Source organism: Macaca fascicularis, chromosome X (genome assembly GCF_037993035.2).
Source record: "Macaca fascicularis isolate 582-1 chromosome X, T2T-MFA8v1.1".
Taxonomy (NCBI): Eukaryota; Metazoa; Chordata; class Mammalia; order Primates; family Cercopithecidae; genus Macaca; species Macaca fascicularis.
Genome location: NC_088395.1, coordinates 87,282,672 through 87,309,750, shown reverse-complemented (window position 1 = coordinate 87,309,750; position 27,079 = coordinate 87,282,672). Strand labels below are relative to the sequence as shown.

The 27,079-nt window shown below is 34.1% G+C and overlaps 1 protein-coding gene across 7 annotated transcripts in view; it reads left to right on the top strand.

Moving 5' to 3' along the window:
* BRWD3 (bromodomain and WD repeat domain containing 3) overlaps positions 1 to 27,079 on the top strand; it is a 134,926-nt gene that overhangs the window by 67,536 nt on the left and 40,311 nt on the right. For 6 of the 7 annotated variants that reach the window (XM_015443968.4, XM_005594021.5, XM_045384126.3 and 3 more), the window contains 12 exons: positions 4,485 to 4,585; positions 5,088 to 5,158; positions 6,480 to 6,580; positions 7,217 to 7,257; positions 10,659 to 10,763; positions 11,802 to 11,955; positions 14,948 to 15,082; positions 16,124 to 16,252; positions 17,227 to 17,452; positions 20,371 to 20,538; positions 22,341 to 22,527; positions 23,852 to 23,945. In XM_015443968.4, coding sequence (XP_015299454.1) covers positions 4,485 to 4,585; positions 5,088 to 5,158; positions 6,480 to 6,580; positions 7,217 to 7,257; positions 10,659 to 10,763; positions 11,802 to 11,955; positions 14,948 to 15,082; positions 16,124 to 16,252; positions 17,227 to 17,452; positions 20,371 to 20,538; positions 22,341 to 22,527; positions 23,852 to 23,945 — 1,512 coding nt within the window. Of the gene's footprint in view, positions 1 to 4,484; positions 4,586 to 5,087; positions 5,159 to 6,479; positions 6,581 to 7,216; positions 7,258 to 9,505; positions 9,630 to 10,658; positions 10,764 to 11,801; positions 11,956 to 14,947; positions 15,083 to 16,123; positions 16,253 to 17,226; positions 17,453 to 20,370; positions 20,539 to 22,340; positions 22,528 to 23,851; positions 23,946 to 27,079 lie in introns of those variants that run through there. The other variant, XM_074029231.1, reaches the window with a different exon arrangement.

Here is a 27,079-nt window from a genome sequence, read left to right as displayed (position 1 = left end):
AGTGCTGGGATTACGGGCGTGAGCCACCGCGCCCAGACTTTTCTCATTTCTTTTACATATTGTAGTGCCTTAGAGATCGGTAGACCTTTCTATCATACTCTTTCTCTTAGTCATCTCATGGTTTTGAATTTCATCTGTAAACTGATGATTTCAAACTTCCATCTCCATTTAGGAACTATCTTTTAGCTTCATACTTGTTTATGCAACTATCTTCTTGGAATCATCACATGTATGTCTACTAGGTATTTCAAACTCATTTTATTCAAAATTGAATTAATTTTTCTTCCTCGTATCTCCCCAAGCCTTTTCATCCAAACAAATGGCAATACCCTGCTTTCAACTGCTCAGAGTAGTCATCCCTTTTATCTTTCTCTTATACTTTGTATCTAAAACTTGTCAGCAAGTCATGTTGGTTCTACCATTAAACTGTATCTAGAATCTGGCAAATTCTCATGACCTCTATTATTGCTATCCTGTTTTAAGGCACTATCATCTGTAGTCTAGATTATTGAAATAGACTTCTAACCGATCTGCCTGCATCTTCCATTCCCTTTCTCCTGCCCCTTCCATTCCCTTTCCCCTGCCCCAGTTTAGTCTCTCAGTTTAACAGACAAATTTATTTTAAAATGGCAGTTAAATCATGTCACTGGTGCTCAGGACCATCAGTAGCTTCCAATCTCAGAGTTAAAACTGAAGTCTCCACAATGCTCTGTATTCTCAGCCTCCTTGGTGCTCTTCAGTCTCATCTACTGCATGTTTGCCTTTTTCACTCTGCTTAACTGCTGGCCACTTTGCTTTTCTTGAACATTCTAGGTGTACATGGCTGCTTTGGCTTTTACTGTTTCCTGTCTCTGGAGTGGTCTTCCCTGGATATTCACATAGTTTGTTTTCTCAGTTTGTATGTGCTTTGTGCACATGTCACCTTCTCAGGGAGACCTCTGACCACCTTATTGCTCTGATTAAAATTGTAAACCACCGCCCCCTAGCCCGCTCCACTGTGTGCACAGCAACTCTGTATCTTCCCTTCTGTTTCATTTTTCTCTGTAGTAATAGTCATCTTTTGGTATTCTTTATATGTTCTTTATTATTTGTGTATTGACTGTCTTTATTAACATCAGTGATATATTATACTCCCACGTTTTGTATTTTTTTAACAAAATTTAGTTAGAATGGTATGATGCTAATAGTGGTTACCACTGAATGGCAGAATTACATGTTACTTTTTTTCTGTTTTTCCACATTTCCTAAATTTTCTACAGTAGGTATGTATTAATTTGTCAGAAATACAAAAATAAATGTTATATTAAACAATCCGTAACATGGTTTCTCATTTAAAACAATTCTATTAAGGCACATTAATGGGCCAGATCCCCCTTTGTGATTGATGAAGCAATTTTAATGCAATGGAGATAAAGGTTTCAATGTTTCTTCACTTTATAAAATTATACTATTTCATATTTAATTGTCTAATTCCTGTAAATCTAAGATCAGCAAATATACAGGCCAGATAGTAAATATTTAGGCTTTGCATGTCATACAGTCTCTGTCACAACTGCTCGGCTCTGTTCCCATAGTGCAAAAGCAGCCATAGACAGTGTAAGGTGACTGTGTTCCAATAACGCTATATTTACAGAAACAGGCAGCAAGCTGAATTTGGTGTGTTGGCTGTATTTGTGGATTACTGCTGTAGATTTTAGAGTAAGCTTTTGTTGTTGTTGTTGAGACAGAGTCTTGCTGTGTGACCCAGGCTGGAGTGCGGTGGTATGATTTCGGCTCACTGCAACCTCTGCCTTCTGGCTTCAAGCGATTCTCATGCCTCAGCCTCCTGAGTAGCTGGGATTACAACCATGTGCCACCATGCCCAGCTAATTATTTTATTTTATTTTTTATTATACTTTATGTTCTAGGGTACATGTTCACAACGTGCAGGTTTGTTACATATGTATACATGTGACATGTTGGCGTGCTGCACCCATTAACTCGTCATTTACATTATGTATATCTCCTAATGCTATCCCTCTCTCATCCCCCCACCCCACAACAGGCCCCAGTGTGTGATGTTCCCCTTCCTGTGTCCAGGTGTTCTCATTGTTCAATTCCCACCTATGAGTGAGAACATGCTATGTTTGGTTTTTTGTTCTTGTGATAGTTTGCTGAGAATGATGGTTTCCAGCTGCATCCATGTCCCTACAAAGGACATGAACTCATCCTTTTTTATGGCTGCATAGTATTCCATGGTGTATATGTACCACATTTTCTTAATCCAATCTGTCGTTGTTGAACATTTGGGTTCGTTCCAAGTCTCTGCTCTTTTGAATAGTGCTGCAGTAAACATGTGTGCATGTGTCTTTATAGCAGCATGATTTATAACCCTTTGGATACATACCCAGTAATGGGATGGCTGGGTCAAATGATATTTCTAGTTCTAGATCCTTGAGGAATTGTCACACTCTCTTCCACAATGGTTGAACTAGTTTACAGTCCCACCAACAGTGTAAAAGTGTTCCTATTTCTCTACATCCTCTCCAGCACCTGTTGTTTCCTGACTTTTTAATGATTGCCAATCTAACTGGTGTGAGATGGTATCTCATTGTGGTTTTGATTTGCATTCCTCTGATGACTAGTGATGATGAGCATTTTTTCATGTGTCTGTTGGCTGCATAAATGCCATAGGCATGGACAAGGACTTCATGTCTAAAACACCAAAAGCAATGGCAACAAAAGCCAAAATTGACAAATGGGATCTAATTAAACTAAAGAGCTTCTGCTCAGCAAAAGAAACTACCATCAGAGTGAACAGGCAACCTACAGAATGGGAGAAAATTTTTGCAATCTACTCATCTGACAAAGGGCTAATATCCAGAACCTACAAAGAACTCAAACAAATTTTTTATTTTTAATAGAGACGGGGTTTTGCCATATCAGCCAGTCTGGTCTCAAACTCCTGACCTCAGGTGATCTGCCTGCCTCGGCCTCCCAAAGTGCTGAGATTACAGGTGTGAGCCACTGCGCCCAGCCAGATTAAGCTTTTTAATGCAAATTTCTCAATCTCAGAAATGAAAATATAGTTAACCCTTTGTATCCGTAGATTCTGCATCTGTGGCTTCAACCAGCTGAGGAACAAAAGTCATTTGAAAAAAATTAATCTTCCTACTGAACATGTACAGATTTTTTTCTTGCCATTATCCCTTAAATAATATAGTATAACAACAAATCACTACAACATTTATATTGTATTAGGTATTATCAGTAATCTAGAGATGATTTGAAGTATACAGGAGGATGTACATATGTTATCTGCAAATACCATACGATTTTATATCAGAGACTTGAGCATCTGCTGATTTTGGTATCCATGGGAGGTCCTGGAAGCATCTCAATGATACCAATAGAGGACTATATAGGCATGAGTCCTGGTTTCTTTACTGCACATCAGTTATTAATGGATAATATTAATGAGTAATTTTTGTTTGAATTCATCTCTGTTGTCTTTAGAAGTTCTGTGTTTCCAAACAAAGAAGCTAAGTAAATTACTTCTAATATCTATAATGATAATTTTCTTTTGATTTGCATTCAAAATGTATTCAAACCCTATACATCTTAATCCTTAGTCATCATCTCAGTGGAAATGTTTAATTATCTTCATTTGGGATTTTAAAAACTCACTGACATGTAGGAAACTCTTGTCCAATTTTCAGCTTTTTCCTGTGTCCCAGACATCAGGAGCTCAGTTGTTCTTTTTCCTTTTCTGTGATTCTTTTCTGAGGATATGTAAAATACTGAGAGTAAGAGCCTGAGAAGCCCACATGATAAAGGCCTTGATCCTTCTGACATATTAGTAGTCCTCTATATTGACAACTTAAGTTTTTTTTTTTAACTTGATCTCCATTTTTCCACAATGATATGATATGAATAATGATTTGACCTATTTTACATTATTTATGGAAACAAATGGCTTACATCTAAAAAGGACAGAATTATATACTTCATTGAATGAAACTGGATTTTAAAGTGAAAAAATAATAAAACCAAATACTTGGATATTAACTTCCCAAGTGTTTTTAGATTTACTTCTAATCCTCTGTCCATCTGAACTATAAAAATTCCACAGTTGTTTCTATAAGTGTATATATAGCACATTTGTAAAGTTTTAAATAGTAATGCGCTTGTGAGTTTATTCTCCACTGAAAGTGATTAAAAAATCTTAAAGTGTAATATTAAATAATTTAAAAGTAATTTTTTTATAACTAAAACATTTTATCCAAAGTTCAGTTACTTTTTCTATAGTTTTTTGATATTTTAAAATTTTTAATAAGGTATTTATTAATCTAGGAAAGTAAAATAGTCCCTTGACAAAAATTTTTAACTGAATTTATTGAAATTATATTTGTTAAATGATTACAATTTAAAAATATTCTGTGTTTGATGTTAGGCTGAACATGAAAACTTTTTATTTGAATCATATATATATATTTTTTTTTAAGTTTTGTCCATCAACTAAAGGCACAAACAGATACCTCACTTCTACTGGTGCTGATGGAACAATCTGTTTCTGGCAATGGCATGTCAAAACAATGAAGTTTAGGTAAGTTTAGAAATTTTGTGAAAAATTAATCATGTTAATTTTTATCTATTGCCTTGATTCTTAATAGTCCATGTATTTAGATATATGTATATATATTTATATATGTGTATGTGTATTTGTGTATACATATCCATACCGACTTCAATAGATAAAGAGATTTTAGGATAAATTTTTTTTGATATTAATGTTGAAGAGACAATTTATATAGAAAATTCTGGTAGAATTTTATTTGTTTCATTTCTTACTTTGGTAAGAAATCTCATAATGGTAGTAGTAAGTAATATGGTTAATAAAACTGTAGTAATACTGATATCATAAATGATGTTTGCAAGGTTAAATGCATTTTTAACCTAATGGATGGGAATAGTACTTATTGACCACATTCCTTTTATTTTTTCTGTAATATTGATGCTAAATCGATCAGTATCCAGTAGTGTGCTAACATTCTGGCCCATTAGCTAAACATGATGAAACATAAAAATACCTTATTTTTCCTCTTTAGAGATCGCCCAGTGAAATTTACTGAGAGATCCAGACCTGGAGTCCAGATATCTTGTTCATCTTTCAGTTCTGGTATGTGTAAAACTAGAATGTTTTGAGCATCTGGAATATTAAACGATCCAGTTGTAAAAACAGATTATGTGATTTATGAATAAAAAGATACACATTTGAGTGTTAATTGAAGGATATCAAAAATCTGAACCATGTGTTATGATAGATAAACTCTTTTGGACTCTAAGTAATGTGTAAGGTTGATTTTTTTTTTTTTCCTTATTCATAATTTAATACATTTTTATATAATGGTGATTTTGCTTGGTAAAAACAGACTCCCTACTCTAAATATCCACTAACAAAAAAATTTACTTCCCCCACAATCAACACAAAAATTCTGCCCTGAGTTACAAAAAAACATGTACTGTTGCTCCATATTGAAAACTCTTTTACAGTGCTTTTTCTACTGCTAAGAATCCTACATTAGTTAACCTTTTTTTTCTCCTTTTTTTGATTGTGGTGAAATATACAGAACTTAAAATTTTATCATTTTAGTCATTTTTAAGTGTACAGTTTGTAACTTTAAGTATATTCACATTGTTCTGCATCTGTCACACCATCCATCTCTAGAACTTTTTCATCATCCCAAAAGCAGTTGACATTTTACACTCAACCACTATGGCCACGGTAAAGAGAATTGTAGATAAATTGTCTTTTTTTTTTTTTTTTTTTGAGACGGAGACTCGCTGTGTCGCCACTATGGCCACGGTAAAGAGAATTGTAGATAAATAGTCTTTTTTTTTTTTTTTTTTTTTTTTTTTTTTGAGACAGAGACTCGCTCTGTCGCCCGGGCTGGAGTGCAGTGGCCGGATCATAGCTCACTGCAAGCCCCGCCTCCCGGGTTTACGCTGCCTCAGCCTCCCGAGTAGCTGAGACTACAGGCGCCCACCTAGTTTTTTGTATTTTTTTAGTAGAGGCGGGGTTTCACTGTGTTAGCCAGGATGGTCTCAATCTCCTGACCTTGTGATCCGCCCGTCTCGGCCTCCCAAAGTGCTGGGATTACAGGCTTGAGCCACCGCACCCGGCCGATAAATTGTCTTATAAATAATTTTGGAACATTACATTTCTAAATAAAGAAATGAATTCCTCAAGGATGTGTTCTTTAATGTTTATGATCATAGGCCTGTATTCAGTGTATATATAGTTTGTAGATTTTGTTGGATGAATGATATAGTTTTACATTTTCTCTGAATCACTAGTATGTCTCCAATAATTAGAAGACAACCTTGTGTTTCTTGAAGCCTTTTTACTAATGCAAGGTGTAGCATACAACTAAGGAAGTAATGAGATGGTTTTTAGGGTTCCTTGGTACTATGTTTTGTTTTGTTTTTTAATCTTCTAGGCGGTATGTTCATTACAACTGGTAGTACTGACCATGTGATTAGAATATATTATTTGGGTTCTGAGGTTCCTGAGAAAATTGCTGAATTAGAGTCACATACGGTAAGAGAAAATCAGAAACAGTTGCTTTATTTTTGAATATCCTTGGAAAGTTTATTTCATTTCTTTTCTGATGTGTACCATAGTAATATATACAAATCACAAAGTTTGGTTTACACTTTACTCTTGTCATCAGTACTATACATACTAGTAAAAGTATGAGTTAATTATTCTAAAAGATTTTAAATAGCAGTCTCTAAACTATGGTACTTATAGACTGTCAGATGATTCCATTGGAAAATAATTAGATAAATGATGTGGGAAACAGGAAATGATTATTTTCAAAAATTAATAAAATTACGTGGAAAATCTAATGCAACTACTATTAAATTAACTATTTTAAGGTGTTATCTTACATTAGTGTGCTGTCTTGTTATGGAGAACGTAATAAACTAATATCTATTCAGAAGTATTTGTCTCTTGAGATATGGTTTATAAGGTTTCCCTATGTCTGGTTTGTTTCCTATTACTGCCAATAAGCAGTCCTCATTAGTTAGTACATTGTTTTGGGCCTCATTGAAATTAAAAAAAAAAAAAAATCTACTTCATGATGTTTTTACCTATGAATTTGAGAGAAAGAGCACTTAATTCATTTTACAAATAAGTCCATTTTAACCAAAAATCTGTTTTATGTCTTAGGATAAAGTTGTTGCTGTTCAGTTCTGTAACAATGGAGACAGGTAATTATGTAATACATATTTGTGTAAACAGATGTTTGATATATGTTACTACCATTCCCTCAGATGCAGCTACTTCTATGATAGATACCTTATTTCTGTCCAGTTATTTAGGTTCAAAGTCCTTGTTTGTCTTTGATGACATCCTTAGCCATCACTTCCACAATCTCATCCAAGTCGTAACCATAGCCTATCAGGTCTTCCTTTCTGAGTGCTTTCTTTTTTGTTTATTTTGCTCTATTTCTTTTAGCACCCACGTTATTCAAGCATTTCATTATTTGACCTGTGACCTGTCCATCTCTGCCAGTGTAACCTTGTTCTTTTTTTTTTTTTTTTTTTTTGGAGACGGAGTCTCGCTCTGTTGCCTAGGCTGGAGTTCAGTGGTGTGATCTCGGCTCACTGCAACCTCCATCTCCTGGGTTCAAGTGATTCTCCTGCCTCAGTCTCCCGACTAGCTGGGATTACAGGTGCATGCCACCACACCTCGCTAATTTTTTGTATTTTTAGTAGAGACGGGGTTTCACCGTGTTAGCCAGGATGGTCTTGATTTCCTGACCTTATCATCTGCCCGCCTCGGCCTCCCAAAGTGCTGGCATGAACCACCGTGACCAGCCAACATTGTTCTTTACAGAAATCTTTAGTGTTTCCTCTTCTCTGCCTATGGAGTAGAATTCAAATGTCTTAGCCTGGCATTCAGAGCTCTTTACCAAATGACTTAGATCTACATTCTTTTCTACTGTTCTCCATATGAATCCTTAGATCCGGCCTAATTGATATACCCTGCTCCTGTTCACATCTCATCCATTCCTTTGCTTATACTTTTCCTCATATCATCTCTACCAAGAAACGCCATTTCCTACTTTCCCCTAACCTCTTTCTCTTTCTCTCCTACTTTCTGTCTTTCTCTTTCCCTCTCATGTCCCTCTCCTTTCTTTTTTTCCCCCCTCTTCTTAACTAGGTCTTATCTTCCTTTTACGGTTCATGCCCTACCTGAAACCTTTCCTGAATGTTCCAGCGTTTAATTGTCTTGACTTTCTCTGAATATCTATATCACTCATTATCCCTATATCCCTAAAGTCAGAAATTATATGCAGATATCCTTGCACTCTCTAAAGTGTCTAATCCCAAAAAGATGACAGCCAAAAAGGCTCTAGCCTAAAAGTTTACCTAGCATAATAGATTTAAAATTTTAAGCACCTAGCATTAATTTGTTTCCAGTACGGGTTATTTCATATCCAAAATACTTGGTACCAGAAGTGGATATTTTTTCAGATTTTGGAATATTTGCATATTATAATGAGATGCTGGGAGATGGAACCCAAGTCTAAACACAATTCATTTATGTTTCATGTATACCTTACACACGTAGCCTGAAAGTAATTTTATACAATATTTTACATAATTTTGTGCATGAAACAAAGTTTTGACTATTTGGTGACCCATCACAAGAGGCCAGGTGTGGACTTTTTGACATCTGGCATCATGTTGACACTCAAACACTTTCAGATTTTAGAATTTTGGATTCGACTAGCTCAACTTGTATGTCTATAAGGACTTTTTTTTTTTTTTGAGGCGGAGTCTCACTCTGTCACCCAGGCTGGAGTGCAGTGGCACGATCTCGGCTCACTGCAAGCTCCGTCTCCTGGGTTCATGCCATTCTCCTGCCTCAGCCTCCCGAGTAGCTGGGACTACAGTACCATGCCACCGTGCCTGGCTAATATTTTTGTATTTTTAGTAGAGACAGGGTTTCACCATGTTAGCCAGGATGGTCTTGATCTCCTGACCTCGTGATCCGCCCGCCTCGGCCCCGCAAAGTGCTGGGATTACAGGCGTGAGCCACCGCGCCCGGCCTATAAGGACTTTATAGGATGATCATGTTCTATTTTTAAATAACTTTTGACTGCAAATAATTACACTGATGGAGTTGTTCATTTTTGTCAAATTTGAGAGTAAATAATGATGGTCTACAAAGAGTGATGTCTATATTAGGAATGAAAAAACCACCAAATAAATTTTAAGGTTGACTTGATTGCATTATACTGAGTTAGATGCTTGAACATTAGTATAGCTACTATTCTTTCATGCTAGAAGAACCTAAATTTTTAACTCCCTGTCTTTTTCTATTAAGGAAAAATTACATTATTGTGGTCTTAATTATTCGTGTGACCAATAAACACATGAGGAGATGTCCAATTTTACTAATAATCAAAGAAATATAAATTAAAATAACAGTCACTTTTTTTTCTTTCAGAATGACAAGATAATGAAAAATGATAATCCCAATATTGCCAAGGGTTTTGGGAAAATGGACACTTCTACAACTTGTGATGAGATTGTAAATTATTAAAAAAACTTTTCAGGGAAACAATTTGGCAGTATGTATCAAAAGCTTTAAAAATACACCTACTCTAACTCAGCAAATATATGTATGAGGTTGTACAAAGATTATATAGAGATGTTCATCACAGCATTATTTATAATGGTGAAGATTGGAAACAACAGTTGATCATTAAGGGATTAATTAAATAAATTTTGGTACATTCATATAGTTGAACACTTATTAAAAGTGATAGTTTTGTACTTGGAAACATAGAAATAGATCAACAAAATACAGTTAAGCTAGGGAAAAACATATATAGTTCAGTTCAATTTTTTGTGGTAGAAACTATTGAAGTGTATATGTCTGTATTTTATAAATTCTGAAAATAGAAACCAAAGTGTTGACAGTGACAGAAGTATGAGTGAATATGTATTCTTTTTAAATGACATCTTTATTGAAATATAATTTAAATAACATAAAATTCATTGGTTTTTAGTATATTCATAGGGTTGTGCAACCATCACCACAGTCAATTTTAGAACATTTTCATTGGCCCTGAAAGAAGCTCATACCCTTTAGCTGTCAACCTCCAATTCTCCTATCCCTTCACTCCCAGCTCTGGGTAACCATTAATCTACTTTTTGTCTTTATAGGTTTGCCTATTCAAGATCCATCTATGTTACTGTGTCTATCATTCTTTCTTTCTTTTCTTTTTTTTTGCTGAATAATATTTCATTGTATGAATATGCTACATTTCGTTTATCCATTTATCCCATTGATGGACATTTGGGTTGTTTCCACTTTTTGACTTATTATAAATAATGCTGCCATGAATATCCATGTACACATTTTTATGTGGACTTATGTTTTCATTACTCTTGGATATATACCTGGGAGTAGAATTTCCAGGTCATATGATGACTATGTTTAACATTTTGAAGAACTGCCAAGCTGTTTTCCAAAGTGACTGTACCATTTTACATTCCCCTCAGTAGTGTGTGAGGGTTAATGTGTTACTTATATTATCAAAAAAAAGTGATTTACATTTTGAGAAAATTAATAAAGTTATTTTAACTCTGTCTAGTTTAAGATTTGTTAGTGGAAGTCGAGATGGAACGGCAAGAATTTGGCAGTATCAGCAACAAGAATGGAAGAGTATAGTGCTCGACATGGCTACTAAAATGACTGGGTAAGAATATATGTTAGATGTTTATGTGGTTCTCATGATATATTTTACATTGAGTTTAATAATGAATATAAAATATCTTTTTACATTAGTAAATAGTTTGAAGTTAGTTGTAGACATGAAGTTTGCATCTGTACAGCCTCTAAGCAAATCATCTTTACTGTTGATTGACAGACTGGATGACAGGAATATTGCTGATTCATTTGATATTCTGGTCTGTTGTGACTCAAAGATCTCTGTGTTCTACTGATGCCTATAGAGCCATTCTCTGCCTTAGATTTTTATAGGTCATTAAAAAATATATCTATATTACTTTCTACCTTGAGAGTTGTCCCTGTTAAATGTCATCATATGTTTAACTTTTTCTTTAATTTTCTAAGGATACTTTTATAATATTTTATATTGTTAGCATTCCTACTCAGTAATATATTTACACTTAATCAGCATTCAGTTTTGTCATCTTCACTGTTCATTGAAAGATACATAATTACTTCTTTGGGACACTACAGCTTCTTTAGGGTATGGCCCTGAAATCAACTGTCTTTCCATTAGCTGCAGTATAAAAAGGACTTTTTCATCATAGCTACCTATTGATAATGTCATATTTAATTACATAAAAATGGTACTAAATTTTCTACTGCTTTTTTATAAGACTTATGGGTTTTCTAAAAAAATTCATATTTAAGAGAATAAATTGGCCATTATGTTTTCCTATTTTCTGATAACCAACATAAGCATGAATTTTATTTTTCAAGGTATTTATAGATTTCTTAGTAGTTTCATAATTTTTGGTTCTCAAGGAACTATTTACCAAATTTTTGTCATTTTAGGGTCTTTTTTTCTCCCTGAATTAAGCTAACAGGTATTGCCCTATGCAGATACATTTACTTTTTTCTTTCATGAATACTTAACAGTATAGTTTAGGATTTTTTAATCTAAACAGTTGTGTACTCCTGGAGAAATTATGTCATAATTTGCTACTTAACATGCACCTTTGTCCAAAATTCATAAGATATGAATACTGCAAATTGTTTTGTTTAGCAATAATTTGCCATCTGGAGAAGACAAGATCACTAAACTTAAGGTGACTATGGTGGCCTGGGATCGCTATGATACCACAGTTATTACTGCAGTGAATAATTTTCTTTTGAAAGTGTGGAATTCTATCACAGGACAGCTTCTTCATACATTATCTGTAAGTATTTTATTTTTAGAGTAATTAAAATGGTCAAAAAGCACATTATTTTAAGACACAGGAAATTTAAGTTCCAGTTTCCTTTCTGTGATATACTATACTAGCCCTTGGAAAAATGATTTTCTGAGAGGCCTCTTTTGACATAGCTGTAAAATAGGGATGACACGCACTATACCTGCTAAAAGCAAGTATGAAATCTTTTCAAGATCTTTTCTAAGTCTAGTAGTTACTCATCTACTGTGTTATTGTATGCAATGAGGACATGTAAGTTATTTTGTTTTTACCAGGGGTTAGCATTTTTTCATTGTTACCGTTATAGGGGTAGAGCGTACCTTATTTTGGTAAAGATATCCTACATAGTCTACCTTTAGTGATTAGTTTATGCAAGGAATAGGGGTAAGAGGAAGAAGTAGGAAAAGAAAGGTATTTTTTCCTCTTTCAGAAAGTGTATATTTGTCATTGTAAGAGGCTACAGTATTTGTGATGTAAAAAGTTGAAAGGATTAATAGCAGAAATCACATGGGTGGTGTTGATGTTTTTCAGTTTATCATAATACTGGTTGACTTCAGATTAAGTTTAATTTAAAAACCTTATTTTGTCTGTTTCAACTATCAATTCATAAGCATTTTAAAGAGAGAATGCCAAATGCTTGCCATGCGATCACTCGTTAGTAAGTGATAAGGTTCAGACTAGAAACCAATTCTTCCGACTCAACTCAGTTGTCTTTGTAGTATATCATGGTGTTTATGTATCAGAGGGATGTAAAGTTCTTCTGTTTTGCAAATGCTGTTTGAGCATCAGCTGTGTGCCAAAAGTGGGTTAGGTGTTAGATATAAATGGTAAATTAGACAGAGTCTTGTCATGCCAGAGCTTATAGCCTATTATGAGAAATACTTTTAATCAGATAAGTGCTAAGAAAGGAAAATGCGAGATAGAATGCAAACTTCTAACATGGTAACCAAATTTGATATGGGAGGCTTAGAGAAAACTTCCTGAGGAAGTGTAGTTTGGGTTAAGTTTTGAAAGATAAGTAAGAATTACCCAAATCTCAACTTAAGTGTCAACTCCTTGATTAGGCCTTCCCTGATCAAACAATCCAAGATAGCCTCCTCGTCTTTGTCTTATTATGTCACCTTGCTTTACTTTTACTAGGTTCATCACTATCTGATATTTTATTGTTATGTTTTCTTATTTTTTTACTGCCTCTACATGGTAGGGTATCAGTAAATATTTGGTAAATCAAATATGTGAGGAGACTGGGGAGTGTTTCTAGAAAGAGGGAATGGCATGTGCAAAGGTCCTGAGGTAGATAGGAGCTGAAAGAAAGCCAATTTAGCTATATCACAAAGAGCAGAAACAGAGTCTCCCCAGATACAATGGGAAAAGTGGACAGGGGCCAGACTAGGATTTTGTAGGATCTATCGTAAGACCAATAGAAAATCATTAAGGGTTTTGCTTTTGAAAAATACCTTTTAATTTTGGTCACAGAAGAGGGAATAGATTGGAATGAGTTGAGAGTGACCGCAGGTAGATTATAGGAGTCTGATAGTAGCCAGGATGAGCCAGGATGATAATTTAGATTTGTGTGGGGGTGGTGGAAATAAAAGTGTGCTTACCAAATACAAATATGGCATTTTAAGATGATAAATTGATAAATTTTAAGACATTACTTATTTTGACTAGATCTTGTTCCCCATGATCTAGTAACTATGTCCTCTCCTAAGGCATGTGACCCAAAAAAAGGAAAATCCCCAGCTTCAAAGTTCTTTTTTTTCCCCCTAATGTACATTGAAGTAGTCATGTCATTATCATTAGAGTTTAGCAAACTCACTTTATTTTTTGCTGGGTACGAACCTGAGAAAATATTGGCTATATCAAATTGATTCTTTTAGCAAGGGATTTTGTTATAGCAAAGAAATAACTTTTTCTGTAGTCGCTGGGAAGAATTTTGGTAAACTTTGAGTTGTGATGGTATTTATCATAAGGGGATTTTTCCTACTAATCTTATCACTACGTTTTGAGCCAGTCTAAAGTTATATTTTCTTTCAGTAAGCTGTATTTTTGTCCATAATCATAATATGGTAGGATACTCTATTATTCTACTTTTTTTAATAGCATGATTTGGGACAAAATGCACTTTTGAGATTTGCAGGATATGATCATTTTTTAGACGCTACTGATGTATAATGTGATAGTGTGTTCCTAAGATAAGTGCAGCTTCGGAATGTTCTCTATGCTTTTCTAAGGCCTGGAGCCTGTTCTTAAACATAAACTCTCTAGTCAGGAGTTAAGTCCAAAGAAAATGAACAATGATCTTAAAGCAGATGTTTGTAAACTTTTCCTTTCCGAGGCATATAAACATATAACATATGTAAACTTGTTATATGTTATATAAACATATAACATATGTAAACATGTTATATGTTGTATAAACATATAACATAAAGCATTGGTTTTCAAACTTATTTCTTTTTAGCAGAAAATGTATTTTCTAGATAACATCTTAAATGGAACTCCCAAATGTAAAGTAGATGTAGAGCAGAACCACTGTGCTTTATCCTTTGAATGTATCATGAGGCTTACTAAAATACAATTTGAATACCAGTAATAGAGAATAGAGTGCTGAATTGTATTGATCATTGTGTCAGAATTGGGTGTTATTGAAAGATTCTGTTTGTCATATATTCTGTGGCCTTTTAAATAGCCCAGTCCTAAATTCCACTTCAGAGCCTTGGTTAATGAGCTGTATTGTTTAGACTATATTTTAAAAACATTTCTGGATCTTCTGTTTATTGAATACTTGATAAAATCAGCAGTTTATAAGGAAATCTCACTGAGGTATATTGTTCATATAGTATCCACGTAGTAAATGCTGTTTATTATTCTGCATAAATCCATTTGAACCAGACTGATAGCACACTGAAGACCTTTTTACCAAATGAACAAGACATTTTGTGTTGCTTTTCATTTTTAATACTGATTTTTATTATAGGGACATGATGATGAAGTATTCGTTCTGGAAGCCCATCCATTTGATCAAAGGATTATACTTTCAGCAGGTCACGATGGGAACATTTTTATTTGGGACCTTGACCGGGGGACCAAAATTCGGAATTACTTTAACATGGTAAGAGACACCTGTGTCTAGTTCACATTAAAACCAACTTCTCTTATGTAATAACTTGGTTAATTAAAGTATACCTGGTACAAAGGAACCTCTTGTCATTTGTGTTTAAATTGGTTAAATAATTCAGAGAATAACTCAAGAACTGAGAATAAGGCCAGTTGAGCCTTTCAAGATGTTAGCATTTTCTTAGGTGTTAGCATTTTCCAAATTCTGTTCCCTAGCCCTAAACTGCAGATACTCAAATGTATTAAGCTTTGGAGTTAACACCTAACCAAAATCACAAAAAGATTGATGTTTAAAATGTAATTCTCATTTATGAATTATAACAGTGACTGTAATACTTGTGTCTGCCCCTGGTAAACCTCATATGATTTAGTAATCAGAAAGTTGTTTGGCAAACATGGACTTGGAGATATGGATGCTCTTAAGATATGTCTCATACAAGCCATGGAAAAATCTGGTGAGCTATCTCTCCTCTCAGAACACCCTTCTATGGTGATGGGAATACTCATATCCTCTTAAGAATAATTCTGACTAAACATTTCTAAATTGTTGGTTGGCCTTTGAGTTTACTTTTATATGCTTTATATAGACCCAAAGCAAAGACAGATCCTCTGTCTTTTATTAGTAAAATTGATTGTGTGCTTTAATTTTAGGATGGTTATTTTAAGGCTTCATTGCATTATAACTTAAGATGTGAAGATAGTATCTTGACTTTGCTGAGGTAGTGCCTTTGTCATTTTGGTTGCATTTAGTTCTATTTTAATCTTCACAGTCACTCATTTAGTATTTCATGAGGTATGTCATTGCTAGCAATGATTGATTTTATCCATTGCAATTTGCCTCTCCCTAATTTCTTTCAGGGATTTACTGTTTCAGTAGGGTTCTGGCTACAGAAGCCAGAGACTGGCTACAGAAGCCAGAGAGTACTTTGGAATGTTTGTGCATCACAGAGTCCATGGTATTAGCAAGGAAAAGTTGTCACCTATCTATTATTTGAAAATTACTCTTAAGATGACTTGAGACTCCTCTGAATTTCAGATTGAAGGCCAAGGCCATGGTGCGGTGTTTGATTGTAAATTTTCACCGGATGGAAACCATTTTGCCTGCACAGATTCTCATGGGCATTTGCTGCTTTTTGGTTTTGGATGCAGTAAATACTATGAAAAGGTTAGCATATTTTAATTTTGCTGTAGAGTATAATTTAGGATTGTGTCATTCACAAATTTTGTTTAAAGTCCTCCAGTTAATAAGGGCTGTTATGTGTCAGTAGATATAAAATAAAAGAAAGTTGTCTTTCTTAGTAAAGGTTCTCAATTGTGATCTGCACTGCCAGAACATTTTGTTTGGCTGTGCAGATCACGATTGAGATAAATTACAGGGTGATGAAGACATAAAAATTCCTTAGGAAATCCTTTTGCTTTGAACATATTTTCTACTGCCTTCCAGGTATAATAGGAGAGTAATTCTAATACATCACATCTTCTACTTCTCATGAATTGGGAATAGACTGCTGGCGACTGAATATGTTTATTTTCTTAGGTGGCTATTTTACTTATTATTGATCCTGTTAAAATACTTTGGGAGCTAACTTAATTAGCTAACTTAATTAGTTCTTTATGTTTTGTTAGCTGTGAATTTGAGAAAGTTTATAGAATTGTAGAGTTGGAAGAGAACTCAATCATTGAGGTCAGCTCAATAATTGTATTAATATCAGGTTTGAGTGTCTTTGATGTGATTGATATTTACCTGTTTTATCATATGTATTATACTGCATCTGTCTTCATTTGAATAAAAATAAGCAAGAAAAACATAATTATATAGGTTTGTGTAATTTTTACAACTTAAATACAAATGCCCAACTATATCTACTGGGTTGTTGCTTTAGTTCTTCTTATCATAATAGAAGAAATATGATATGTCTAAAAATTAATACAGATTATAGGATTTTGTGGAGAAAAGAGAATTACCATCTAGATAATTCAATTCTATTCTACCTAAAGGGGGAATATAGGGCAACAAAGGACTATAAGAGTATGCAAAAAATTATCTGATTTAAAAAATGAATGTGCTCTAGGAATGAAAACAAGTATTTACTTATAAATTCCCTGTGTATGTTAACCCACTAAAAATCTGTCATAAAGATTCCAGATCAGATGTTCTTCCACACGGATTATCGTCCTCTTATTCGTGATGCTAATAACTATGTATTGGATGAACAAACCCAACAAGCTCCTCACCTCATGCCTCCTCCATTTTTGGTGGATGTTGATGGAAATCCTCATCCCACAAAATTCCAACGGTTGGTACCAGGACGGGAAAATTGTAAAGATGAACAGCTTATACCACAGCTGGGATATGTGGCTAATGGTATGTTTCCTCTAAAAGTAAATTTAAAACATTTTGCACAATATTATACATTACTGCTGTATTCTCTATGATGTATACCTCCTGCTAAACTCTGGAGTAGGTTATAATATGTTGCATCTTCTGTTACTGTTAATTTTCAGTTGTATAGTACTTTTAACCTTAGCATAGTACTTTTTCATTGTTTATCTCACCTGGACACAGATAAGTGGGTTAGGACCAACATAAGCATATATGCTCAAGCAGATAATGTATTGACCTATTTCTTTAGAAAACCTTATATATGTATGAACCCGTTGTTTTCTATAGTATTGAGTTGTAATAAAAGCTTTTGTAACTGGTGGAATTCCACTGCTTATATTATTGATATTTTAGTTTGAGAGTTCATAGTTAATTAAACTAAGAAGGTGAAACTTTGAAAAACCACAGACTGGCCAGGAGTGGTGGCTCACGCCTATAATACCAGCACTTTTGGAGGCCGAGGTGGGTGGATTACTTGAGGTTAGGCATTCGAGACCAGCCTGGCCAAGGTGGTGAAACCCCGTCTCTACTAAAAATGCAAAAATTAGCTGGGGGTGATGGTGCCCGGCTGTAATCCCAACTACTTGGGTGGCTGAGGCACAAGAACCACTTGAACCCAGGAGGCGGAGGTTGCGGTGAGCCAAGATTGTGCTACTGCACTCCAGACTGGGCGACAGAGTCAGACTGTCTCAATAAAAAGAAAACAACCCCTACCCTGCAGCTGGAGGTAGCTATTTACCTATTCTCATGTTTGAAATGCAAAGAGTTATTGGGTGTAGAGTAAGCGGATGTGACTATTTAAATAACACTCGGTCTTGGGAGATATTGGGAAAGCAGAGATGAATGTGATATATGATGGGAAGATAGGAGAATAAAACATTGGAATAAGCTATTTTCTATCAAAGAAACTTACTCTCTTCTGGTTAGCATATTTCCATTATTTATTCTGCCCTCTACCCCCACATAAAATGCCTTCATATCTTACTTTGGTACTTGTAGGTTGTCTTCAGGTATGAGCTAGTAAGTTACTGATTTGCAAGTAGAATTTTGTATCTTTGCTAGGGAATTAAGGCTTGAACTGACCCTCATAGAATGAAATGCTGCACATCTTTTTATGTTCTTGCTCATAAAGGTTGTAGAGCAGGGAAATGGTATTACACATGTGCCTGTAGTTACTGTGATGATATATTTATTAGCCAAGGAGAAAAGGTGTGAATATTAATTAAATGGGAGATAAACTTGAAAACAAAGGAATAAGAAAGTCTAATTTATCAGACTTTATTTCTTGTATATTTCTCGTAAGATCTGATCACTTGGTTACTCTGTCAAATCTGACTAGAGGACAAGATGAAAACCAGGGCAATGATATACTTAAGAAAGAAAAAGATTTAACGTTTTCATTCAGAAATAATCATTAAGTTTCAGTGTATATAAAAAATAATTTTGTACTCATTAAACTAAAATGTTATCAAAAGACAATAATAGTTCAAAGATCATCATTTTGACTTCTTTCAAAAAGGAAATTTTCACAAAGAAGGATGCAAAGCATTTTAGGTATCTGTGGTTAAACTTGTTTAATTAAACCTTACTCAAAACTCTCATGGCATAGCTAGTTGCTGTTAGGCAGCAAACCTATACAGCATTTAACTGCACTGAATACCATAGACAGTTATAAATACAATGGTACATATTTACCTAAGCATATCTAGACAGAAAAGGTACAGTAAAAATGTGGTATAAAAGATAAAGAATGGTATACCTGTGTAAAGCACTTACCATGGAATGGAGCTTACAAGACTGCAAATGCTGTGGGTGATTCAGTGAGTGAGTGGTTGAATGTGAAGACCTAGAACATTACTATACAATAGTGTACACTTTATCAACACTGTACACTTAGGCTATGCTAAATGTGTATAAACAATATTTTTCTTTCTTCAGTAACAAATTAACCTTAGCTTACTGGAAACACTTTTTAGGTTTTTTGTTTTGTTTTTTTAACTTTTCGACTCTTTTGTAATAATACTTAGCTTAAAACACAAATACTTTGTACAACCGTATAAAAATATTTTTTATATCCTTATTCTATAAGGTTTTTCTATTTTTAAAATTTTTATTGTTTTACTTTTTAAACTTTTTAAAAGTTAAGACACAAACACACATTAGCCTAGGTCTACACAGAGTCAAGGTTATCAATATCCCTGTCTTCTACCTCCACATCTTGCTTGTCCCCCTGGAAGGTCTTCAGGGGCAATATGGAGCTGTCATCTCTTATGATAACAATACCCTTTTCTGGAATACCTCCTGGAGGACCTTCTTGAGGCCGTTTTACGGTGCAATTTTTTTTAGTAATTAAAAGTAGTACATTTCAAGATGATACGAAGTATGGTATAGTGCATACATAAAACAGTAATATAGTCGTTTACTACCAAATATTATGTACTGTGCATAATTGTGTGTGCTATGCTTTTATATAACTGGCAGTGCAGTAGGTTTGTTTATCCCAACATCACCACAAACATGTGAGTACTGCATTGCACTTTGAGGCTGTGATGTCACTAAACAAGAGTTTTTCAGCTTCATTATGATCTCGTGAGACTACCATTGTATATGTGGTTTATCTTTGACTGAAATGTTGTTATGCAGCACTTGATTGTATTTTTAAAGATGAGAAGGCCCTCATAATAATGTCTAATTTGGGAGCATTGGTTAAGTCAGACACATAAGCTAGTACATCAAAAATATTTAAAGTTTTTAATAAAATGTTTCATTTGATATATACTTTATTTTACATTTAATCCTGTTTTTAATCATTTGTGTAGAAATTTATAGGTTGTTTTTACTATGTTTAAGGTATACTAAAATGTAAGTAATTTTGGGGCTTTGTATCTGGTCTTATTAAGGTGATGGTGAGGTAGTAGAACAGGTAATTGGGCAGCAAACCAATGACCAAGATGAGAGCATTCTTGATGGAATAATCAGGGAGCTGCAGAGAGAACAAGACTTGAGACTAATTAATGAAGGAGATGTTCCACATTTTCCAGTTAATAGAGCATACTCTGTTAATGGTGGTAAGTATTTTTATACTTGTAAAGGGTGTAGTGTATGTACTGTAATTATTTTACTTTTCCCAAATAATTACATGGAAAATATTTTACCTTTATAAATAAAAACATTTTTATTAATTTGCAATTTTGATATCAGATATATCAAAGTCTCATAATCTCATCATTTGTGGGTAAAATGACTTAAGGTCTCCTGAGAAATTCAGGTGATGCATTTTAATACACTGTCTTCTTTTTACTCAGTAATTTATCTGTAATCTTTACATTTGTTTTAAGAAGTGAAGTGCTACAGTATGTCTAGCCCTCTTGTAGGGGAACCAACCTGTACAGTTTTCGAAATTAAAACTACCTTAAGTTTAGAAATTACTGCCAATTCCTCTTTTGTGGAGAGGAAAGCAGAATACCATGCTCCTCTCTTGAATTAAAAAAAAAATACACTGAAGACAAGAAGCTGTCTTAGGGAATACAGATGCAGCTTCTGAATTGACTTATAATAGTTTGATCTTAATACCAGTGGAAGTTATTGTATAATTAATTATCTTAAAATGAATATTCTATCCTTAAATGATATTAAAATGATATCCTATCCTATCTTTTACATTAAACGTGAAAATGAATATTCTATCCTTAAATGATATTAAAATGATATCCTATCCTATCTTTTACATTAAACGTGCCAGGGCATCTGAGTTTTATATAAATCTTAGCTTTTATCAAGAGCTATTAGTTTTATCTTCAAATGTAGTCATCTTATGAGATTTTTTTTCAGATTTATTTCTTTTCATATATTTGTAACTAGAGTCATTTATCTGTGTAACGTTGCATTTTAGATTTCATAGAAATGAATAAGGTGATTTAAATTTGTGGTGATTCACAGAGTATTTTACTAATTTCCTGATTTCTTCAATATCTCATAAAATTAAAAAAATTCATTTGGGTTACTTGAACACCTAACTCAGATAAGCTTTTCTGAACCTGGAACAAGATAACAAGTGGGCTGATAATCCTATCTATCCAGGCCCTTTATTCCTGACATGTGAAACTTTCTCAGAGCCCTGATTTAAATATCCATTAATGAAATCAGTATTCTGTTGTACCTTCAATACTGGGTTTCTGTGGACAGATTAGAAATGACATTAGTCAAGAGACCCCACTGACTTCTATTGGTAATATTCATTTGTTTTGAAATTTTTCTGACATTTAACAGTTGGATGTTTCAGTTTCCATTTGTTTTTTTTTTTTTTTTTTAAATATAAGAAAAATGACATGAACCTTTCTGGAGCATTAAAAAATAAAACTTCTGTTACTTTGTTTTCTTTCTTTCTTTGCTCATCAATCTTGAAAATGAAATTTTGATTTAAAAAAATAATTATTTACACTTTGAATCTTAACATTTTTGAAAGTTTTATTGATGCTTTATCTAGAAACACTGTAATGGAGAGAATAAAGATAGAATTTAGATCAAAAAGCTGCTTCCTGAACTAGCACTAATAAACATTTGTGAATCTCCAAATCATGTTGAATACATTTTTTTATATTCTGTGAGCATTTAGTCGATGTCAGATGTGAAACTACTTTGAAAAAAATTAAAATAATTATAGAAATTTTAAAGATTTCTCAATAAAAGTGCTTACTTTATTTATAACAATATGAAAAACATAAAGGAGGGTACAGAAAATATAGAACAAAGGGATAGCAATTCTTACAGCAGTACTATCTTTGAATCTACTCTTTTATTTAGAGCTGTGTTCTGGAAAACTGTGGTGCCTTTGCTCAGAAAGTGACAATTTTCCTTGTTTTTGTTTTAGCTCTGAGAAGTCCAAACATGGACATATCTTCTTCCCCAAACATCAGGCTTAGAAGACATAGTAGTCAAATTGAAGGTGTTAGACAAATGCATAACAATGCTCCTCGGAGCCAGATGGCCACTGAAAGAGATCTCATGGCATGGAGCAGAAGAGTGGTGGTCAATGAACTAAATAATGGGGTTAGTAGGTGAGTCAGTAAGGTAACATTTAGAAGAAAATTTAAAGCTTTATTCTTAGGAAGTGAATTGAAATGTACTATGTTAGCCTAGTAAATGAGGTATTTTAAAATATAGTTTAGTCATGCATTAGTTTTTCCATATTATTCCAGTGAGTTCACTCCATAACAAATAATGATTATCTTCAGCTTTGTGCTGAATGCTTTGGGGAATATTGAAAATGCAAAACATTATCTCTGTTCTCAGTTTATAGCCTAGGTTTGAAGGAAAGAATACAAGTAGTATTAAGAACTCATGAGGTCTTACGTAATTAAATATGTGAGTGATATATGGACCCTAACATTTGAGCAACCTGGGAGTACAATTATTTGCTAGATGCTAGTGCTTAGAGTATCTTTAGAAATGTCATTTAGGTAGACTTCATTGGATGAAAGAATTTCATTAGGATTAATTTCAAGCTTACAATCCCTATTCGTATTTGTAAACCCTGAAATTTGCTGTAATAACAACTTTCAGATACTCCACAGCAACTGGAAATAGATTTAGAAAAGAGAAAGGATATTTACAGAGAATATGTACAATTCATTTTAATCAAGTATCTTCCTAACCAAGCTTTTACCAGATCAACCAACAAGTAGCAAAATTAATTTGGTTTCTTCTTTTCTTCTGCTTTCTGCTATAAGAAGGCAGCAGTAATAAGAAAAAAGAAAGACATAATTAACTTGTGTCTTTGGAGTAAATGATTATTTACTCAAAACATTGAAAGCAGAATTGAAAGCAGGGACTCAAAGACATTTGTATACCAGTGTTAAATGTGACATTATTCACAATAACCAAATGGTGGAAACAACTCAATTGTCCACCAACAAATGAACAGATAAACAAATTGTGGTATATGTACAAAATGGCATATCATTCAGCTACAGAAAAGAATGTTCTGATACCTGCTACAACATGGATAAACATGCTAAGCGAAAGAAGCCAGAGACAAAAGGACAAATATTATATGATTCCACTTATATGAAATATCTGGACTAGGCAAATTCATAGAGACATACAATAGATTAGAGGTTTTCAGGGGCTAGGAAGAAGGAGAAAATGGGGAGCTATTGCTTAATGGTCACAGAGTTTATCTTTGAAGTGATGAAAAAGTTTTGGAAATGCTGATAATGGTTGCACAACTTTTTGAATGTAATTAATGCCACTGGATTATACACCTAAAAATAGTTCAGATGGCAAATTATATGTTTAAAAGTATTTTTGTTATCTGATTCTTAGATGATTGGTTTTCTTTTTGATGATTTTCTGTTACTTTGACCTTTGACTTGTTATTAGGGTACAGGAAGAATGTCGAACTGCAAAAGGTGACATAGAAATCAGTCTTTATACAGTTGAAAAGAAGAAAAAGCCATCTTATACTACTCAAAGGGTAAGTATAGTTTTACAATACTTTGGGATACACTATTTGCAAATATTTGTAGATAATAGGCTTTTGAGAGGCAGCAGTTATGTATTAAGAGACTATTTTAGTAGGTATCTGCGTATAAGGCACGTACTTTTTGAGCCACAAATTGAGATATATGATTATTATTAATAAGAATAAAGTTATAAGTCCAGAGTGTCCCCCCAAATCTAGGACATGTGGTCATTGTAGGTATAAGATATTTGTATTAAAATAACCATTTTTATATGGTCAAAGTGGAACCTTAAATATATTATCAGATCACTAATTAGAATGTAAAACAAATGATCCAGATATCCTAGGCCAGAGATTGACAAACTATAGCCCATGGGCCAAATCAGTTCTGCTACCTATTTCTGTTAATTTTTATGAGAACACAACCACGTTCACTTATTTATATCTTGTATATGGTTGCTTTCAGGCTGTAAGACAGAATTGAATAGTTGTAACAGAGATTGTATGACTTGCAAAGCCAAAAAATATTTACACTTTGGTCCTTTGCAGAAAAAGTTTGCTGATCCCTACCCTAGACCCATTCCTGGCTTACCAAATCATTTAGGAGCAAAACATGATCTGTATATTGTGATGTACTATAGAAAGAAACTGCTAAGCAGAATACTCTCAGGTACACCAAATGTATAATTTTCTTCCCAAATTTAACCATAGTTTCTGTAGAGTGTGGTAATTTGAAGAGTCTAGGATGATTTTGATGTTGTTAAACAAATCTAGGTGATGGACCCTGATTTTGAATTTTTTTTTCCATAATTGATAAACAGAAATTTAGATAAATATGAAATGGGTATCTTCAAATATTAGATCATTTTGATGTTTGCTTTCTTAACTCTTAACTTTTATTGTTAAGAAATTAACTTTATTTTGTTAGTTTTTTTTTTTTAAGAGATTTTTGAATGACTCAGAACAGTGATTTTTATTCTTTTTTCCTACTAAGCTGATTTTATCAAACATCAGACTTGACTGAGACTAATGGACAGGGTCCTTAGGTCTGTAGATATTTTTGCTTATGTTGAAAATGTGAAACATTTACATACACTTTTAAACTTGTTGGTTCCTAATTACATTCTAGGATTGCAGCTTAGCTAAATGGAATGTCAATAGTAATGTTTTGTATTTGTAAAGGTTAGAATAAAATAGTTTTCACTTCAAATTTTAGTTGTTAAAAATTAAATCTCTATTTTGACCTTTTTACTAAATGAATATACTGCCAATTCTTGTTATAACTACAAGTAAGTTATCCATAGTAACTCAATTTCTTTTCTTCTATATTGTCCACAAATAGTAGAAATAATCCTCAATGGGATATAAGGGATTAAGCATGGCATGAATTTCTGTGCGTCTGTGTGCCTTCGATGAAGAGTCAAATTCTAAAATATTTGAAGAGATTTATTCCGAGCCCAAAATGAGTGACCAGTGGTCTGTGGCACAGCCCTTAAGAGATCCTGAGACTCTGTGCCCGAGATGGTTGGGCTACAACTTGGTTGTATACATTTTAGGGAGACATAAGACATCAATCAATAGATGTAAAATGTATATTGGTTTGGTGCAGAAAAGCAGGACAACTGGAAGGTGGGTAGTGGGCTTCCAGGTCAATTTCCAATCCAAGATTTTCTGACTGGAAATTGGTTGAAAGAGTTTTTATCTAAAGACCCGGAATGAATAGAAGGGAATGTCTGGATTAAGATAAGGGTTTAGATAGCTGGGCATGGTGGTGCATGCCTGTAATCCCAGCTACTCGCAGGCTGAGGCGGGAGGCTGAGGCAGGAGAATTGCTTGAACCTGGAAGGCGGAGGTTGCAGTGAGCTGAGATCGCGCCATTGCACTCTAGCCTGGGCAACTAGAGTGAAACTCTGTCTCAAAAAAAAAAAAAAAAAAAATGACGGTTTGTGAAGACCAAGATTCTTTATTATGCATATGAAGCCTCCAGGTAGCAAACTTCAGAGAAAATAGTTGTAAATGTTTATTATCAGACTTAAGAAGATGCCAGACTCTTACTTGATTCTCTCTTGAAGGGGATCCTCTGCACAATGTAGGTTTTTCCCCACAAGAGACAGCTTTGCAGGGCTATTTCAAGATATGGCGAGAAACATTTGGGGTTAAAATACTCTGATTCCCCTCCTTATCTGTCATGTGATGTTATGCCAAAGTGAGGTTGGAAAAGTAAAGCCATGTTACATAGAGTTAAATAAAACCACTCTGATGGGACTCTATGGTTTGTAAGGCATGACTCTCCAGACGCTTGAGATAGGAATTTGAGCAAGAGAAGAAAAAAGGAACAGAGTTTAGATTTCAGTTCCGAAAATTAAATTGTTACTTTTTGTATGCAGATTGTTTTGAGTCCTTTCCCTTCTGTTGTTAGAAGTAATCTAAGATTTATTATTTCATTTTTATTTTAAACAACTCTCTCCTGGACCTAGTTTTGTATTTCAGAGGTGGGGGGTTGGAGATTGGACTAAATTTATTCTAAAGATACTTTTTAACTCTTAAGAATCTTAAGAATGCTGTTGATGAAAGAATCAAACTCTGTAAAATATTTGAAGAGATTTGTTCTGAGCCATATATGAGTGACCAGTGACTGGTCTCAAGAAGTAGTCCTGAGAACATATGCCTAAGATGGTCAGGCTACTGGTTGGATTTGTGCAATTTAGGGAGACAAGACATCTATCAGTACATGTAAGACAGTACATTGGTTTGGTGCAGAAAGGCAGGACAACTCAGGGGGGTGTGGCAGAGGAGGTTCCAGGTCATAGGTAGATTCTAAAATTTTCTAATTAGCAATTAGTTGAAAGAGTTAAGTTATTGTCTAAAGACCTAGAATCAATGGAAGGAAATGTCTGGGTTAAGATAAGGAGTTTTAGAGACCGAGATTCTCATTACGCAGAAGAAACCTCTAGGTAGTTTTTCCACAGAGAGTAGATAGCAAATGTTTCTTTTCAGACTTAAATAAAAGTGCCAGACTCTTGGTTGATTCTCTCCTGGATCAGGAAAAAGGCCTGGAAAGAGAACGGGATTCTCTACAGAATGTTGATTTTAAGACAGCTTTACCGGGCTATTTCAAGAAATGACAAAGAAACATATTTGCGGTT